This window comes from Jaculus jaculus, chromosome 20 (assembly GCF_020740685.1).
Source record: "Jaculus jaculus isolate mJacJac1 chromosome 20, mJacJac1.mat.Y.cur, whole genome shotgun sequence".
In the NCBI taxonomy this organism is placed as follows: Eukaryota; Metazoa; Chordata; class Mammalia; order Rodentia; family Dipodidae; genus Jaculus; species Jaculus jaculus.
Genome location: NC_059121.1, coordinates 17,013,703 through 17,033,213, shown reverse-complemented (window position 1 = coordinate 17,033,213; position 19,511 = coordinate 17,013,703). Strand labels below are relative to the sequence as shown.

Genomic DNA, 19,511 nt, shown 5'->3' with positions numbered 1-19,511 from the left:
ACTGCACACTTTCTGAGTTTTTTTCCCCTTTAGAATAGTCATTCTTGTTACTAATAGCCCTTCTTCCAATGAGGTGCTGTAGGATCCTATCAAGATGCATCTTACTAGGCTGGAGGGATGGCTTAGTGGTTAAGGCATTTGCCTGCAAAGCCAAAGGACCCAGGTTCGATTCCCCAGGACCCACATTAGCCAGTTGCACAAGGGGACGCATGAGTCTGGAGTTCGTCTGCAGTGGCTGGAGGCCCTGGTGCGCCCATTCTCGCTCTGTCTCTCTCTCCTTTTTTCTGTCAAATCAGAAAAAAAGTTAAAAAGATGCATGCTACTATTGTCCTGCAATGTGGGTGATGAGGTGAGTATTGAAGCTTTACTTGTTTTTATTTTTTGGTTTTTTGAGGTAGGGTCTCACTCTAGCCCAGCCTGGCCTAGAATCCACTATGTCATCTCAGGACATCCTCAAACTCAGGGTGATTCTCCTACTTCGGCTTTGCAAGGACTGGGATTAAAGGTGTGCGCCACCAAGCCTGGCTCAAAGCTTTATTTTCTATGCACCTCTTAGGTGGTTCTGCTTCTAGCGTCCTCAACAATGACCTTCTGCCCATGGACATGAAAATATTATAGCAAGGCTGGAGAGATGGCTTAGCGTTTTGCCTGTGAAGCCTAAGGACCCTGGTTCGAGGCTTGATTCCCCAGGACCCACATTAGCCAGATGCATAAGGGGGGCACGCGTCTAGAGTTTGTTTGCAGTGGCTGGAGGAGGCCCTGATGCGCCCATTCTCTCTCTCTCTCTCTCTCTCTCTCTCTCTCTGCCTCTTTATCTGTCTGTCGCTCTCAAATAGATAAATAAAAATAAACAAAAAAAAAATTTTAAAAAGAAAATATTATAGCAGAAGGGAGGCATAACTATCGGGCTTGGAATCTTTTGTTTTTTTTTTTTTCTCTTATTTTGATATTTTGTTTATGAATGAGAGAGAGAGAGAGAGGAAGAAAGAAAGAAAGAAAGAAAGGAAGGAAGGAAGGAAGGAAGGAAGGAAGGAAGGAAGGAAGGAAGGAAGGAAGAGGCAGATGGAGAAAGAATGGGCGAACCAGGGCCTCTAGCCATTGCAAACAAACTCCAGACGCACGCTCCACCTTGTGCATCTGGCTTTTACACAGGCACTGGGGAATGGAACCTGGGTCCTCAGGCTTCGCAGGCAAGCGCTTTAACCACTTAGCCATCTATCCAGCCCCTTTTCTCTTCTTTTGAGTCATTTCTGAAATGTATCTGAAGTGAAATGCAGAGCTCTGAAAAGTCCTTTTGACCTGAAGCTAAACTCAAGGTCCTCTTCCAGGCTGTGAGCCTAAGGGACGGGATTGGACAAGGGAATGGACAATAGACCGGGGCCACGCCATGCAGAGAAAACAGCTCTGGTACATCTTGTGTCTTTCCGGCCCGCCTTCCCTTCCCTGCCTCCTATTAGTGAAGGACTCAGGAACCAGATGGATGCCATGACAGGCTTCAGGGTCCTCAGTAGGCCTAAGTTTCTGTTTCCTGGCAAGGTCTATGTTTTTATTTTCCTGTAAGGGCTGGTTTAACAGTTACTGGAAACTGCTTATGCCATACATTCCTGTAGTCAGAGATAAGTTCAATTCCCCTAGCCCCTGCCCACCAACTTTGCCCGCCAAAATCCTAAGCCAATCAGAAAAGCACAAGTGCAGTTTCTGTTTAAATCAACCAATCCTGTACCCGTCCCCTTCTTCTATGTCCAGATCCCTATGCAAACCCTGCCCTCCCACAACTCAGGGCTCTTGTGCGGATCCACTGCAATGGTGAAGTCAAGAGACTGAGCTTAAGCCTGAAATAAAGCTTCTTGCCCTCGCACACGGGTTTGGTTCTCCTTGGTGGTCACTGGGGGTGCTGAGAACTGGGCATAACAATTAGTATTTTGGGGTGACAGCTTCATTGTTCTGAGGGCTGGGCATGAGAACCATGCAAGGGGCTTGACAAGAAAACTTAAACTTGTGTTGTGATGATGAGAAATAAAAAACAACTGGCAATAAAAATGCTGAAGTCTGATGATGACTTTGATAATTGAACGGGAAATCAATCTCATATGAACCTTGACAGGCCTCAGGAAAGATAATGCTACTCTAACAGACATGGTGCACCTGAGTTTAGCCGCAGCATCTGCTCGTGGGAGGTCTGCTCTCTGAGGCAGGGGTCAGCCATTTGCTATGGTCAAGGGCACTCTTGCTATGCTTAGTTCCGTAAGGTCCATCTGAATCTGAGATGGGGCCAGATCCAAACGTCCTTTCAGACTGACGTTTGTCTTTCATTTGTTCCCTAATTAGCACGTGGACGTTATCCTGGGCAGGCACTTGCCAGGCATCCCTTGGGGTGACCCTTGTTTGTTTCATCATTGTGAAACAAATTCTTGAGACTGTCCAGTGATTTTTTTTTCAGCGCTGCTTTGTGGTCCGAGGTGAGGGTGCGTTTGGTTGACAATACGAATGCACCCCTTTCGTTTCCTGTTTTGAAGGCCTGAGCTCCATTTATTGGAAAGGGTGGAATATTTCAAATCACAATTCAGCAGTTTTACCAAGGGAGGCTGTAAAACACAATGAACAAGGAGTTTTACTTCCTCCTTGCAATGGCTACTCCCCTGTTTTGAAATCTTGATATCCTTCAGTCAGTGGAAACGACTGACTTAGGCGCTGACATTCTGAACGGCTACTGGGCCACGGCATGGGAATGCTGCAGACTATAATTCCATTTTTTTCCAGACGCCTTATTAGTCCAGGGAATGCGTCTGCCTGTGTGATGATATTGTTCTGTCTTGTCAAGCCTCCCCTCCCCCAGGCACAGCATTTGGATTGGTTAAGGAATACAGTTTGTTTAAGCCAATCAACAGAAACATTGCTCCTGCAACCCTAGCAACATCTGACAATGGTTATTGACCACTCCTCTCAGGGTGCTAAAGACCTCATTGGATTTGTCCTCTTAGGGAGACCTGACGACCTGACCAGGGGATCCGAAGGCAGAGCCAGTAGCGGCAGGGGTGGGGCACTGAGTGGAGAATTAGAAAGAGGCCTTGCCAAAAAAACATGCACAGATAGTTCATGGACAAACTCAAAACACACGAGAGCTGTGTGTATATGACACCCTCCCAAAGTCCCCTCACACCATCATTTCAGTTAGTCTAGCCACCTTGAAGTCATATTCAAACCCTGGTTCAGTAAGCTATCGGTTAGTGACTCATTGTTAATGAAGCTGGAAATGCCTAGATTGTCCAATAAGTAATTGAAATTAATTCATCGCGATTACCAGTGCTAGATAGCTGGTGTCATGACAAAGTCCTGGGGATATAGACACAATATATTTACACACATGTGTATGTGTGTGTGTCTCATGTATATGGATATGGACATGTGTGTATATGTGTGTGTGTTGGGATGTGTGTGAAATTAGTTAAGTTTGTTCAGTGTGTCCCCAACTCCCCAGTCCCTCAGCACATTGGCACCCTCCAGGGCCTGCCCTGGGATAGTTTTCTACAGAGCGTTGGCACTGTGTTATCTTAAGGAATCTCTTGCGAGCATAAACTGGTATTGACTTCCAGTCTAAGCCCTTCAAAGGATATTGAGACATGTATGTATGGATGGATGTGTATATATATATACACATCCATCCATACATATATATTCCCCCAAAGGGGACGTGTGAGAGCAGACGAATTAGGTCTATAGTGGTGAAATTGTAAATTAGGAAACATCTTTTAGTTTGAAGATTTGGCTTGACTCAAACGTACTTTCTAGGAAGAGGCCTCTTCTGGGTGTTCTTTAAGGGCAGAGTTACAGACAAGAGAAGTGGTTGAGACAGGGCAGAAGGACTGCCACAGAGTGGGGAGTCATTTATTAGAGGCTGATACTCACCAGAGTGACACAGCCCGACGTGAAGAGGGAGGGGCCAATAGGCTGAAACTTTTATGAAACAAACAAACAAACAAACAAACCAGTAGTTAATTTTAGAACTTTCCCTATTTAGCAGGAAACTTTTTAACTTTCTGGAGGCATAGGTGTGGACTATAATGAAATTTTATATGATAATGTGTTAAAAACCAAGTCTTGGCCTGGGGCTTGGTAGTTAAAGGTACTTGCTTGCAAAGCCTGCTGGCCCAGGTTCAATTCCCCAGTACACAGTTAAAGCCAGATGCACAAAGATACACAAGTTAAATAAAAATATTTGAAAAAGCCAGGCGTGGTGGCACGTTCCTTTAATCCCAGCACTTGGGAGGCAGAGGTAGGAGGATTGCTATGAGTTCAAGGCCACCCTGAGACTACATAGTGAATTCCTGGTCAGCCTGGGCTACAGCAAGACCCCGCCTTGAAAAACAAAACTGAAAAAAAAAAAGAATTGAAAACAAAGCCTACCCCCAAAACAAAATCAAAAACAGAAAACCCAAGTCTAATGTAACAACACTCATGTACACAGGGTATAAATTCAAAGTCAGAAAGAAATGAAATCATTCCAAAATTGTGGGTACTTGCTATTAAGGAGATAAATATTTTCTTTTCTAGATTTTCCCCAAACTCCAAGTTTTACTAATCCCACCTAATTTCACATCCTTCCACATAAGCATAGCCTTGTTTTGATTCTGCTTCTTTCGTCTGGGTTTGTCCTTGTGTGTGGCCATGTGTTCACATTTCATTACGATGGGTCAAGTTTTCTGTTTTTTGTTTTTTTTTTTTAATTTTTTTCCTATTTTTCGAGGTAAGGTCTCACTTTAGCTTAGACTGACCTGGAATTCTCTCTGTAGTCTCAGGGTGGCCTCGAACTCACAATGATCCTCCTACCTCTGCCTCCCAAGTGCTGGGATTAAAGGCGTGTGCAGTGGCTTGGGTCAAGTTTTTATTTATTTATTTGAGAGAGAGAAAAAACAGAGAGAGAGAGAGAGAGAGAGAGAGAGAGAGAGAGAGAGAATGGGCACATCAGAAACTCTAGCCATTGCAAACGAACACCAGACACATGCACCACCTTGTGCATATGGCTTTTGTGGGTCCTGGGGAATTGAACCTGGATCCTCAGGTTTTGAAGGCAAGCACCTTAACTAGTAAAGTAAGTCATTTCTGCAGCCCACCATGATGCTCAACAGAGGCACACACCCTGACATGAGGAGGGAGGGGCCGAAAGGCTGAAATTTTTACTAGCTAAGACTGAGTTGTTAAGGCTATAGAGCATTAGTTTAAAAAAAAAAAAAAGCAACACCAAATGCTTATCTCTTGCTCTGAAAGTGAGATATTTTGATCTACCTGTGAAATAGAAGAGAAAAAGGAAATGACAATGTATGTATTATGGATTTGTTTTCCTAACCCCAAGTTCCCAGGGTGGCCCCGTGAGCGCTTATGAGGGTGTCTGAAGGGAGAAAAGAAAGGCTCTCATTTAGAACTCATGGTCCATGCCACCTGAAGGTCACTCAAAGGTCAGCCTGAGGCTGCACGGCCGGGACAGTATGCGGAGCAGTTTGGAGATGGCGTTTTCCTGGCTGAGGACGAGGCCCAGCACATTCCAGGCACAGAAATAAACCATTTCCTCACACAGAGACGCTGCCCCAAATCAACAGCCTCTCGAGCAAGATTCAAGGCCGAAAACTGCAGAAGCCCAATAGAGCAGATAACTTCCCTCTCCCAAACTCAGAAATTGTTTCCCATTTCCATGGTAACAAGAAGCCCTAAAATTGCCAAAACTTGAGAGACACTTGAGACGAAAGCCAGGAAAAAGGAAAAAAAAAATTAACAAAAGACAAATGCTACAGGCAGCGTGGATGACAGTGTGGTAAAGCTTTTGACATGTGTTTGGGAAGATTGTCTTCTCATTTCTCTGCCTGGAATAATGTGACGATTTCCAGAATGCAGCCATAACAGCTTCACACCATGCTGCTGACTGTGCACCGTATAAGCCTTGGCAGCAACTGAGTGTCTGTAAGCTGCTGGAAATTGCTGTCCTGGCACACCTAGACATTAACCACAAGGAGGAGGCCAAGCAGGCAGAAATGCCTTTGCCCCCCTTTGCCTTCCGTGGGGGTGAATAAATATTTACTGAGCACCTACTATTTTCTAGGTAATGTGTCCTATACACAGCTCAATGACCAATTTTTAACTCTGAAAAAAGATCCTGGGAGAAGTCTGTGCAACTACTGGTGTGTGTAATATTGACCTAGCAAGCTGACCAGGGTCTCCTGAGGAAGTGTGATTAAGCTGAGTGGGAGAAAATTCAGCGGTGGGGTGGCCACAGGGTTTGGGGAAGGACAATATCCAGGCGGTGGGAACTCTTGGGCAAAGGCCTTCTGGAGGAAATGAGTGTTCAAGGAACCGAAAGCAGGCCTGAGCAGCCTGCCTTGGCAGGGCCCCACAGTATGAAGGGAATAAACTTGGGGCCAGTCCAGTTGGAGAGGTGGGCAGGGCAAGGTTATTGCAGAGTGAGATTGTGAGGGATTTAGCCTCCAGCCCGAGCCATTCTTGGGGTGAGGGGTGGGGAGCCCTGACTGTCATGGAAATGCATTGCAGACTGGCCTCAAGGGCAGCCAAGCAAAGGAAGCCTGGGTGGGGGTGGGGGACATCTCAAGTCTGTCAGAACATTACCACAGATTCCAGGAGTGAACCATCAAGTTCCAGAGCTTCTGAAATGTCACGGAATACTTCACAGCTAGGTCATGTTCAATATATATTATTTTATACATGACCTTGGCCGCATCACAGGCTTCAATTTTCATCGTATGTTGGCCTCTCAGATCTGCGGTCTAGCCATTTAATAACCACCCACTGGTTCTCTGGCACTCAGCTGAGATTCGGGAAATCTGCAAGAAGTCAAAATAAATGTGACAACAATCATGATTATTTTAACTAGGAATTTTCATTAGGAATTTAGTTGATTTTGATTTTATACACAATTGTAAAAAGCAAGTTCTTTGCATTTCATGGCATAGCAGAAGGGGGTAATAATTCAGGACGAGAAGGGATGTTATAGATCACTACAGGGCAAATAATTAAAGATAATAGGAATAGCACAATGATAAAGGCAGAGAGATAAAAGAAAATCAGGAACTGAAAATGTGAAAGTTCATTAAAAAAAAGAGGGGCTGGAGAGATGGCTTAGCAGTTAAGCGTTTGCCTGTGAAGCCTAAGGACCATGATTCGAGGCTTGATTCCCCAGGACCCACGTTAGCCACATGCACATGGGGGCACATGCATCTGGAGTTCATTTGCAGTGGCTGGAGGCCCTGGCGTGCCCATTCTCTCTCTCTCTCTCTCTCTCTGCTGGTCTCTCTCTCTGTCTGTCGCTCTCAAATAAATAAATAAAATTAAAAAAAAAAACAAGAGGAAAGAAAGAGAGAGGAAAGAGACAATGGGAGAGAAGAAGGAGGGAGAAAAAAACTGAAAGGGCTGGAGAAATGGCTCAGTGGATAGAAGGGCTTGCTGGGCAGCTCCACGTATCTGAGTTCAGATCCCTGGACTACGTAGAAACTGGAAGCTGTGGTGGGTTTCTGTAGCCTCAGTGTGCCTAGGATGAGGCCAGACAACGAGGAACCAGTGCCCCGAAGCTCCCAGACCAGGTAGCCCTGGGAATGCAGCAGGTAACTGCCCCAAACAAGGAAAAAGGCTAGAACTAACTGCACAATTGTCCTCTGACCTCCGCACACATGCTGTGGCACACACACATGAACACACGCCTATTCACACTAAACAAATTAAGTAAGTGAATAAAGGAAAAAGAAACGGAAGATAATATAGACAATCATCTATTACCTTCATAGACCTTAAGTCCTTCTTTGTGTTTATTATGTCTTGAAAAGATGCTCCAGCCGGGCGTGGTGGTGCATGCCTATAATCCCAGCATTTGGGAGGCAGAGGTAGGAGGATTGCCATGAGTTCAAGGCCAGCCTGATGCTACATAGCGAATCCCAGGTCAGCCTGGATTAGAGTAAGACCCTACCTTGAAATCATCCCCCACCCCCAAAAAAACAAGATGTTCCAAAAGGACTAGAGAGATGGCTAAGTGGTTAAGGTGCTTGCCTGCAAAACCTAATAACCCAGGTTCAATTCCCCAGCACCCATGTAAAGCCAGATGCACAAAGTGGTACATACCTCTGGAGTTTGTTGGCAGTGTCAAGAGACCCTGGTATGCCCATTCCCTCTCTCTCATTCTCTCAGCCCCCCCTTCTCTCTACTTTCAAATAAATATATTTAAATATTTAAATATAGGAGTTCATTTGCAGTGGCTGGAGGCCCTGGCGTACCCATTCTCTCTTTCTCTCTGCCTCTTCCTCTTTCTCTCTTAAATAAATAAAATATTTAAGAAATACTGTAGGTGACAATGTGGCCTTAATAAATCCATTTTAGAATTCAATTTACACATTTTAAACTTTTTTTGTTTTTGAGGTAGGGTCTGGCTCTAGCCCCGACTGACCTGGAATTCACTATGCAGCCTGAGGCTGGCCTCAAACTCACAGTGATCCTCCTATCTCTGCCTCCCGAGTGCTGGGATTAATGAAATGCTATCACGATGGGCACATTTTTAACTTTTGTGTGCTTGTTTCTTAAATGCAAATGCTCTTTATTTAAGGTGTCCTACAAAGAACCTAGTTGTTTAAATTCTGCACTTTTACTTCCTCCCCATAGGAATGAGAATGAACAAAATATTGTGTGATCACTTTAGAAAATGCTTGCGACACATACTTGCAAGATGATTTTTAGAACACTATTTTCTGCAAATACATCTTTCACACATGTGAGAGCATCTTTTGACTTTCTAGAGAACATGTTCATGCTGTATGTAGTTCCTAATGTCTTAAATGTGCTTTTCTCGTACCATATTATAACTCAGATTAAAAAGAGCATATTGATGCAATTTTGAGAAAAATTATTAACTTTCTAAATTGGCATTCTTTTAGATTGTTATCTTTATAGTATTTAAAAGTGGGAGCTTTTGGGCTGGAGAGATGGCTTAGCGGTTAAGGGCTTGCCTGTGAAGCCTAAGGACCCTGGTTCGAGGCTCGATTTCCCAGGACCCACATTAGCCAGATGCACAAGGGGTGTACGCATCTGGAGTTCATTTGCACTGGCTGGAGGCCCTGGCGTGCCCATTCTCTCTCTCCATATATATACCTGCCTCTTTTTCTCGCTGTCTGTTGCTCTTAAATAGATAAATAAAAATGAACAAAAAATAAAAATAAAAAAGTGGGAGCTTTTCCCCCCTCTAGTTGGTATAGTAAAAACTGAAATTAATTTCAGTAAATATCTTTATTTTATCCAAAGTGTTCTAAACTGTGATCTTAAACAAAATACCTAATAAAAAGTCTTTTTAAAAATATTTTTGTTCATTTTTATTTATTTGAGAGCAACAGACAGAGAGAGAGAAAGATTCAGGTAGAGAGAGAGAGAGAGAGAGAGAATGGGCGCGCCAGGGCTTCCAGCCACTGCAAATGAACTCCAGATGCATGCGCCCACTTGTGCATCTGGCTAACGTGGGTCCTGGGGAACCGAGCCTTGAACCGGGGTCCTTAGGCTTCACAGGCAAGCGCTTAACCGCTAAGCCATCTCTCCAGCCCAAAAAGTTTTTTAAAAGGGGAAAAAATACCCTTATAAAGGCTTTATATCTGTTATGAGGTCTGATAAATATTCCATTTCTGAGGCCTTTCTTTCTTTTTGTCTTTCTTTTCGGTTTTTTTCAGGTAGGGTTTTGTTCTAGCCAAGGCTGACCTGGAATTTACTATGTAGTCTCAGGCTGGCCGTGACCTCAATGCAATCCTCCTACCTCTGCCTCCCCAGTGCTGGGATTAAAGGTGTGTGCCACCACACCCAGCCAGTTCTGACATATTTCTATTCATAAGACCTTCACCATGGCACTTTGGATTGGAACAAAGGGAAAAATGGCAATTGGCCCATTTTCCTAATACTGAAATTATTGTGCACAAACTCCTTACTAAATTTTTAATCTAAAATACTAGTGACAGCCAGGCTGGTGGCGCACGCCTTTAATCCCAGCGCTCAGGAGGCAGAGGTAGGAGGATCGCTGTGAGTTCGAGGCCACCCTGAGACTACATAGTGAATTCCAGGTCAGCCTGAGCTAGAGTAAAACCCTACCTCGAAAAACGAAAAACAAACAATAACAAAAAAATACTAATGAGTAGATTATCCACTATTTTATAAAAGCAAATATAATAGTTTACCTTGGGACTAGAGACATGGCTCACTGGTTAAAGGTGCTTGCTTGCAAAGCTTGATGGCCTGGGTTCTATACCCTAATGCCCACATAAAGCCAGGCACACACAAGGGCACATGCATCTGAAATTCATTTGCAGAGGCAGGATGCTCTGGCATGCCCATACACACACACACACACACACACACACACACACACACACACACACACATGTACATACACACACTTTCAAATAAAGAATCAAAAAAGGAAGGGCTGGAGAGATGGTTCAGTGGTTAAGGTGCTTGCTTGCAAAGCCTAGCGTCCTGAGTTTGATTCCCTAGTACTCTCGTAAAGCCAAATGCACAGGGTAAACAGAGTGGTATAGGTATCTGGAGTTCTTTGGCCATGGCTGGAGGCCCTGGTATGCTCATTTTCTCTGTCTGCCTGTCTCTCTCTCTCCGCTTGCAAATAAATGAATGAATAAAAATACTTTAGAAAGAATTAAACTATTTTTAAAAATCTCTAAAGATAGTTAGCCTTGAGACGGTAACTTTTATCAATTTTCAAAATTTAAAGTAAATCTGTAATCAAAATGCAGATTTCTTAAAAAAGAATTAATTAATTTATTTATTTGAGACAAAGAGGGGGAGAGAGAGATAAAGAGAGAATGGACACACCAGGGCCTCTAGCCACTGCAAACGAACTCTAGACGCATGCGCCACCATGTACATCTGTCTTAAGTGAGACCTGGAGAATCAGATCTGGGTCCTTAGGCTTCACAGGCATGCACCTTAACCGCTAAGCCATCTCTGTAGCCCAAAATGCAGATTTTGAGTTTTTGGTACATGTTGGAATGCATTGATTTACTTTTCAAAATTCCCAGATTGTAAGTCAAAGTTCCCATCCTAGTAGAACATGCTGCCTTAGAAATAAGATAAAAAGTTGTCTGCTCAGTAGTTGAAATTATATGTGTGTATATATATATATATATATATGTATATATATATATATGCATATATACATATGCATACATATATATGCACAACACATTTAATAAAAAGGGAATAAATGGCATGAGTTAGTCAATGACAGTGTGATATAGACTATCATGTTTCCCAATTTCATTGATTCTGAAGAATTATCTAGGACATGGTTCAAAGCATGGCTGGAGGGATTGCTTAGTGGTTAAGGTTCTTGCCTGCAAAGTCAAAGGACCAGGCTTGATTCCCCAGTACCTACATAAAGCCAGATGCACAAGGTGGTGCACATGTCTGGAGTTCGTTTGCAGTGGCTGGAGGCCCTGGCGCACCTGTTTTCCTTTTCTCTCTATTGGCATCTTTCTCTCTCTTTCCCTCTCAAGTAAATAAAAAAAAAAATTTTTTTTTAAAAGCAAATATTCTAAGGCTCACCCCAGCCTTGTTGAATCAGAATTCCAAGGGGAGAGACAAATGAAGCCTATTGTCTTTAACAAGCGCTCAGGGTGATTCTTATGAACTGGAAAATTTGGGAAATGCTGGATAATGGGAAAAGTTCTGGCTTTAGAGTCAGACGGACTTCATTTGAATCCCCGCTTGATTGGGAGCCACATAATCTTTGGCTACTTCCTCCGTGTCTCAGTTTCTTCACTACAAGGGGCTGGGGCATCCCATGGGTTACTCTGTGGAAAAAAGGAACTAGCTCTGGGTCTGTGACCACGCACTAAAACAGCAACGGCGAGACATTTAGTAGCTCGATGCTTCAGGATCAGCCCTTGGCCCATGAGCATTCCTTACCCACCTCTTCTGTTGCCCAAGAATCTATTTGGTAGACACGAGTGGCCAGGAAGACTCTTTGGGCACTTTTGCTGTGACAGGCATTTTCCATGGGTGCAGTGCTGGCTGTAAACTTCATGCCTTCCAGCCACTAGTGTGCCATTTCACTGGAAGGAAGAATAATGCTGGGTTTAGGGGTTAACTATGCTGTTTGAGGCTTTTATTCCCATCTGAACAATTGAATTAGATGCCATGGAACAGAATTGGTTTTGGTTATGAAATTTAAAAAAAAAAAAAAATATATATATATATATATATTCCCCCTAGTATTGGAAAGAGCATAACTTTGGGTCCATCCTCAAATGACTTAAGTTCCTTAAATCGAATCCAATTCTCATGTCTTGGAATCTTCCTACTAATGCAAATTATTGTCTTAATTAGCTCAGATTACTAGTGATAATGATGAAATGATGGGATTCTTTTCCTGCAGGCCTCCTTCTGATCACTGGGGCTGTGTGAAGTTTTCGCCCCCACACGGTAGTTTTCAATATTCATGTGGGGAGCTTGCCATGTGTTCACTTCTGAATTCTGTTCCCAAATTTGTGCCTGTAATGCTCTAGGCCACCCCAGGGGTAGGGTGGTTCCTCTGAAAATTAGTGCTGTAGCAATCATTAACTCCTATTGAATTCAACATTTTTTTTTTTTTTTTGAGATAGGGTCTTGCTATGGATTCTGGGCTGGCCTTGAATTTCCACCCTATTGCCTCTTCTTTCTGTGGGTTACTGGTATATATACGTATATGTGCATATATATATATATATATATATATATATATACATATTTGTATATGTGCATATATATATGCACATATATGTGTGAGTGTGTCTGTTACATAGATTATATATGTATATAGATATACATACATAGGTATGCATGCATGTGAAGATAGAAGAGTCATGAAAGATCTCTAATATTCCATTGCCTTGTTTTTGAAGTAGGGTCTCCCTCTAGTCTATGCTGACCTGGAATTCACTATGTAATCTCAGGGTGGTCTTGAACTCATGGCGAGCCTCCTACTTCTGCCTCCCGAGTGCCAGTGCCTTTCTTAAGTTCTTTTGGTTGTCATCCATCCATCCATCCGTGATGGGCCCCACGCTGGATACGATGATTACATATGGGCATGTGTTTCTCTCTTGAGTTCATCAGTTTACCTCCTGGGGGTACTATTTACAAAATCAGTAGGGGATCCTAGCTTCTGACCCCACTGGCTGATGTGGGGTGCTGTGCTGTGATATGATGAGTCACTGCGGATGGGAAGCTGTCGACTTTCTGTACTCATCATTGCTTAATAGCAAACATCGGAGACGGCCCTAACCCTGATTTGATCCCTTGGGTAGAGAGAGGATGGCTGGAAAAAAAGATAATTGTAAGTTAGTAATGATTTATAAAAACATCAGGGGAAAAAACAAAAACAAGCACTGTAAATCCTCAAAAATTGAGAGGTGGCACAAACACCAGCCAAAAATGACAAAATGCCCCTTGGGTCATGGGTGTGGCCAAATCCAGTGAGAAACCTTAATGGAATGGTCAGTACTCAGGCAACGTCGATGGAGACATAGCTCCAATTTTCAGAGGTTTTTATCCTGGAGAAAAGACAATGGCTCATAGAGGTGTTAACATAACTGATGTTAGACAGAATGGTATAAATATCACAAAGAGGATCCAACGTGTTCAAAGGGCTTGAGGAAGGCGAGGAGAGTCTGTAATTGTACACCCAGGTGGGTTTTCCAGAGGAAGCGGCATCAGAGCGAGTCCTTGAAGGGAGGGTAGGAATTTGACAAATTGGAAGGGAAGAGAGATTTCAGACCTTAGGAATGTCTTGAGCAAATGTGTGGAGTAGACAGTCCTGTGGGACACAATGGAATTCCTGTGGGGAAAGGGGGGGAGGAGGGAGTTCTTTTGGGTTTTTGTGGGAGACAAGGCTGGGAAGTTGGATTTGGTCAAGATCACTATGGAGTTTGGCCTTTTCCCAGTAGGCAGCAGAAAGACCTTTTGAAGGGAATTGTGCAGGAGGATGACACCAGCAGAAATGCACTTCAGGAAGCGCAGAAGCTGAGTGGAGGAGGCTTTGGAGGAGGAAGGGCTATACCAAAAAAAAAAAAAAAAAAAAAAAAAAAAGAAAGCCAGCACCAAGGCACTTGCAGAGTGAAGAGGCGGCAGGCAGAACTCTGGGAGTTGCAGGCAAGAGCAGTCAGAGGACTGCAGCTTGGGGACCTGGGGACAGGCGACCACAGCAATATGTGTTATGGGGGGTGGGTGTGGGTGTGAGACTTGGACCTGGAGGAAGACAGTTTGGGCTTGAGGTGGCCATGGCCATACTGATGGACCTGGACCCTCTTCTCGTGGTATCGCCACAGGCTGCAGGACCAGGGGACGTTACACAGTCTGGAGGAAGTCCGAAAGCTGAGGTGGAGGAAGACGACTTGAGACCAGACAGTGGGCGTATCAGGAAAACCCAAGGAAGGACAAGTTTGGAAGACATGCTAAGAGGTCACGGCAACACACTGCAAGGGTGGCAAATTGGGGTGGGATTAAGCAGCCATCCTGCTGTGAATTAGAAAATTAAGCTAGATTGCCGGAGAGCGGTTGAGGGGTGCGTGGTGTAGCACCCCAGCAAAAACAATGCCAACCGCCTGGATTCTTCTGAGGAAGGGCTGGCTACGCCTTAGATCCAGTCTTTTTACTTCATTTCAATATAAAATTCTCTAAAGGTGTCTTATTTTCCTGTGAGTTAATCCCTTCCACTACCAGCACATTTGACCCTGAATGAGTCACTTGTCCTGTCTGAGGACGGCAGTTTTGTCATCTTTAACTTTCCAGGTCAGTGATTCTGTGTGTACACGTTTAGACGCACACACACATCACACACGCATCCCGTCAAGATGGTTTCAGAGCTCAAATAGCTTTTTTTTTTCACTTTTCAACATGCTTCCCGTTCCTTATTGCCTATGTTTGAAAAAAAATTTTTTTTCGAGACATCTAGAAACGTCTTCTGTGGTGAAGGAGAGACTTCACCTTTCATTTGCCCAAAAAGATCTCCCAATTTTCTGCCCAGGCCTTTCCTTAGGTATTGAGAAGGTGCCTAGAAAAATAATTTAGGAAGGGGATATTACAAAAGCATCGTGTCACCAAAAATTTCCTAACATGCAGCCATGGAAAGTCGGCCAGCGTGCCGTCGTCCCCGGGGACCTCTAGCCTGGGGCTCCTGAATGCCGGATGTGGCACATTTCCAATGTCGTCTCCAGCCTTGGTCCTGAGTGGGTGATTTTCTTTAAAACGCCGCCGCCGCCGCCGCGCTCTGTTGCTTTCAATCCAGACGAGGCAAGGCGGTAGGCAGCAGCCAAGCCAAAAAAAAAAAAAAAAAAAAAAAATCGCTCACAAAGAATGCGAAAAGTGTCAAAGGACGCTGGTGCAATCTTCAACAATACGGGCAGTATCTCTAACCCTGCTCCCAGTCCACGCACAGGGGGTGGGGCCACCAACGAGGAAAGGGTGTCTGTCTGCCCGTCTGCTTGTGTAAACGTGGTCATTAAGTCCGTGGGGCTTGGCCATAGAGCTAACCGAGCTCTCCTCGGCTCACTTACGAGGAAACAATGTCAACGGGCCCGCAGGGTTCCCGGTTCAGACGTGGGGCTCGGCCTATTCCGCCTCCGCCGGCGCCGAGGTCATCCCAGCGTTCCCCCTGCGCAGCCGGTGACCGGCCCGTCCCGGCGCCGCCTGGGCCGCAAGGGAAACGCCGGGCTCCAAAGTGCGCACGGAGAGAGCGCGCGGCGCGCGACCATGCCCGCCGCCTGGTGCCTTCACAAAGGTGCGGGTGGCTAAAAGCAAAAAAAAAAAAACACCCCAATCCCCACGCGCGGCAGAAGCTGGGGCGACTTAAAGGCTCCGCCCGGATTGGGGTGGGGGAGGGAGGGAGGGTCCAGCTTCCAGTGGCCCGAGGGAGCTGCGAGGGGCCAGCTCGGGACGCGCGTGGCGCATCCAGCCGGGCGAGGTTTGGAGCGCGGCGCGCGCGCGCGCTTCCCAGGCCAGCACTCGGCCGGCTTGCCTCGCAGCTTCGCCACCCCGGGGGAACCAAATCTCCCGCAGCTTGAGGCGGGGCAGGGAAGGACCCACGCTCTGCTTTTCCCCACCAGGGTGTGCACAAAATAAATAAATAAATAAAAAAATATATATAAAAAAGTGAAGTGTCCAAACAAGAACCCTCCTCCCCACCTTCCCCAGCGCCGCCGTGGTCTTCCCCACCGGAGGGTGGAGGAAGTTGGGCCGCACCGGCTGCAAGGAGAGCGGGCAGAGCCGAGCGGCCGGCCACCTCCGCCTTCCTCTCCACCCGCGCGTCCCCCACACCAACGCCGCCGGGCTCCTCGTCCATGCAGCATTTCTTTGTTTTGAAAAGCGCCTCCTCCGCCCAGAGGCTTGTCCCCGGCGGGGAGGCGGACTGGGGTGTGGGGTGGGGCTTGGGACGAGCCGGGCCCGTTCCCCCTCGCGTCCCACCCCTACCCAATGTAGCCAGGAACCCCCTTCCCCAGTGCACACCCCCTTCCCCTTCCCCGTGCGACCCCACCAAGGCGAGGCGTCCTCAACTCTCTGGACATCCAGAGAAGCCCGAGTTGGAACAGGCCAGGCGGAGAGGTGGGGGCCGCAGAGACCTTCCGACCCTTCCTCCAGGCCCTGAGGACCTCCCTTTTATCTGGGAACCCCACTCCTGACAATTCTCCTAAATGCACCACGGGGTACCAAACCTCGCCACCCCCCCCAACCGTCCTAGGCGCAGGGGTGAGTTGGAACCGGCAAGGCTGAGAGGTGTTGGGGGGGGCGCGTAGACCTTCCGACCCTTCTTCTAGGCCCTGCCGACCCTCCCCTTTCCTTCGGGAACCCCCTCCTGGGTCCGCAAGGCAGCATGACAATTCTCCCAAACGCACCATGGGGTACCCAAGCCTCGCCCCCCTCCCCGCCGTCCCCAGACATCCAGAGCAGCCCGAGGGGGTGAGTTGGAACAGGCCAGGCGGAGAGGTCCGGAGGGGGGGGCCGCAGAGATCCCCTCTTTCTTCCGGGAACCCCCTCCAGGGTCCCCAAAGCAGTGTGACAATTCTCCCAAACGGCACCACGGGGCACCCAAACCCCTTCCCACCCGTCCCACCCGTCCCACTCTTCCCTCCCCCCTCCTCTCCCTCCCCTCCGTGTGTCTGCCAGAGCGCTCTATTTATGTTCCAGCCCAGCGATTTGCATAGGCCACGCCCCGTCCCCCGCGGTCCGACCAATGGCAGCTCGCCATCCTCCCCCAGCCATGTCGTCACGGCTCAGGCCCCGCCCCGCCGCCGCCCTTATAAGGAGCGTGTGCCCGTACATGGCAGCGTGGCGTGGCGGCGGCGTGTGCGTGTGTCGTGTCGGTGGCGGCGTTTATAGGGTGCCGGCACTTCCGCTGTGGGCTTAGAAGCGGCGCGGTCATGGCGGAGCGCGGACAGCAGCCTCCTCCGGCTAAGCGGCTGTGCTGCCGGCCGGGCGGCGGAAGTAGCGGCGGCGGCGGCGGCGGCTACGGCTCGGCCTGTCGGCCGGGTCCGCGGGCGGGCGTCGGTGCGGCTTCGGCGGCGGGCGTGTGTGCGGCTTCGGCGGCGGCGGCGGCGGCTTCGGCGGCGGCTTCGGCGGGGGCGGCGGCGGCGGCGGGCGGCCGCGTGTCGGCGCTGGGCTTGCTGCCTGCGGGCAGGACGCAGAGCCCCGAGTCGCTGCTGGACATCGCGGCCCGCCGGGTGGCGGAGAAGTGGCCGTTCCAGCGCGTGGAGGAGCGCTTCGAGCGCATCCCGGAGCCCGTGCAGCGGCGCATCGTCTACTGGTCGTTTCCGCGCAGCGAGCGCGAGATCTGCATGTACTCGTCCTTCAACACCGGCGGCGGCGGCGGCGGCGCGGCGGGAGCCGGCGCGGGAGGAGGCGGCGCGGGCGGCGGCGCCGGCGGTGCGGGCGGAGGAGCGGGCCCGGCGGGAGGTCCGGGAGACGACGGCGGCGGCGGCGGCGGCGGCGGCGGAGGCGGAGGAGGAGGAGGCTCGTCTTCATCCTCCCCGGCCGCCACCTCCGCCGCTGCCGCTTCTGCCGCCGCCGCCGCCGCCTCCGCCTCCTCTGCCGCCTCGGCCGCGACCGGGACCTCCGCCGCCGCCGCCGCCGCCGGGGGAGGCGCCGCGGGCTCCGGCATCACGTCCATGGGCGCCGACGGAGCCGACGAGACGCGCTTGCCCTTCCGCCGGGGCATCGCGCTGCTCGAGAGCGGATGCGTCGATAACGTCCTGCAAGTCGGTGAGTCACTGGGGAGTGTGCGTGTGTGTGCGTGTGCGGGCGCGCGCGCGTGTGTCCGTCCGTCCGTCCGTCCTTGTGTGTGTGTGTGTGTCCCTCTGTGGGGGGGCGCGGCGAGGAGGAAGGAGACCTCCGCCTTTAACCTCCCCCTCCCCCGCCGCGCACGACCGTACCAGGTCCCGAGTGTTGTGGGTGTGTGTGTTCGTCTGTCCGTCTGTCTGTACGTGTGCGTGTCCCTCTGTCTGTGGCACGGGGGGTAGGCGAGGTGGAGGGGAACCTCCGCTTTAAACCCCCTCCCCGCGCGTGACCGTACCAGGTCCCGGGTGTGTGTATGTGTCCGTCTGCCCGTCCGTCCTTGTGTGTGTGTGTGTGTGTGTGTCCCTCTGTCGGGGGGGGACACGATGTGGAAGGGGACCTCCGCTTTAACCCCCCCTCCCGCTCCCGACCGTACCAGGTCCCGGTTGTGTATGTGTGTCCGTCCGTCCGTCCTTGTGTGTGTGTCCCTCTGTTTGGGGAGGGGGGCTGGAAGGGGACCTCCGCTTTAATCCTGAGCCCGACCGTACCAGGTCCCGGGTGTATGTGTGTGTGTCCGTCCGTCTGTCTGTCTGTCCGTCCGTCGGTCCGTGTGTGTGTCCGTGTCCCGACGGTCCTCGGAGAGCAGCGTCCGACTGCATTTACTCCGCGCGTGTCCGCCACCCCTCCCCGGACGGGCCCGCGCGAATGGGCAGTGAATCAGCAGGACGCGCCCCTCCTCGGCCCGGTGGGTGCCGGCGGGTGTCGGGCGATCCCTCCTCCTAGCCCCCTGCCCGGGTCGAGCCCGGCCTCCCGGTACGTCCTTCCTCCTCCTGCCCCCACCCGCGAGGGCTGCGGATGGACGGACGGACGTGTGCGGAGGCGGGAGGGGGCTGGCGTGGACAAAGGCACGGGCGGGCGCTCGGCCCGTGCGGGGCGGGGGAGGGGGCGCGAGCCGCACAGACAATGCGCGGCCGGCCCGGGGCTCCGGGAGCCTGGGCGCTGCCAGTCCCCAGTCCTTTCTTCTCGTCCCCGGGGCCCTCCCCTCCCCCGCCCCGCCACTCCATCGGGGGATCGCCTGCGGCCGCTCCGCCGGGCCCCGACGGTCGTCTCCGGCTCCCCGTCTCCTCGCCCACCCCACCCACCCACCGCGGGAGGGGGCACGAGGGTGCCCTCGAGTGGAAGGAAGGGCGCGAGCCGGGGAGGGAGCCGCTCGGGCTTCCCCGAGCCCCGGG

At 49.4% G+C, this 19,511-nt stretch overlaps 1 protein-coding gene across 1 annotated transcript in view; it reads left to right on the top strand.

Moving 5' to 3' along the window:
* Positions 1-17,429: 17,429 nt before the first annotated feature.
* The window catches only part of Zswim6 (zinc finger SWIM-type containing 6), a 175,467-nt gene continuing 173,385 nt past the window's right edge, over positions 17,430-19,511 (top strand). Inside the window, exons 1-2 of the mRNA XM_045138951.1 lie at positions 17,430-17,865; positions 17,944-18,267. Of these exons, the coding sequence (XP_044994886.1) occupies positions 17,430-17,865; positions 17,944-18,267 (760 nt within the window). The remainder of the gene's footprint in view (positions 17,866-17,943; positions 18,268-19,511) is intronic.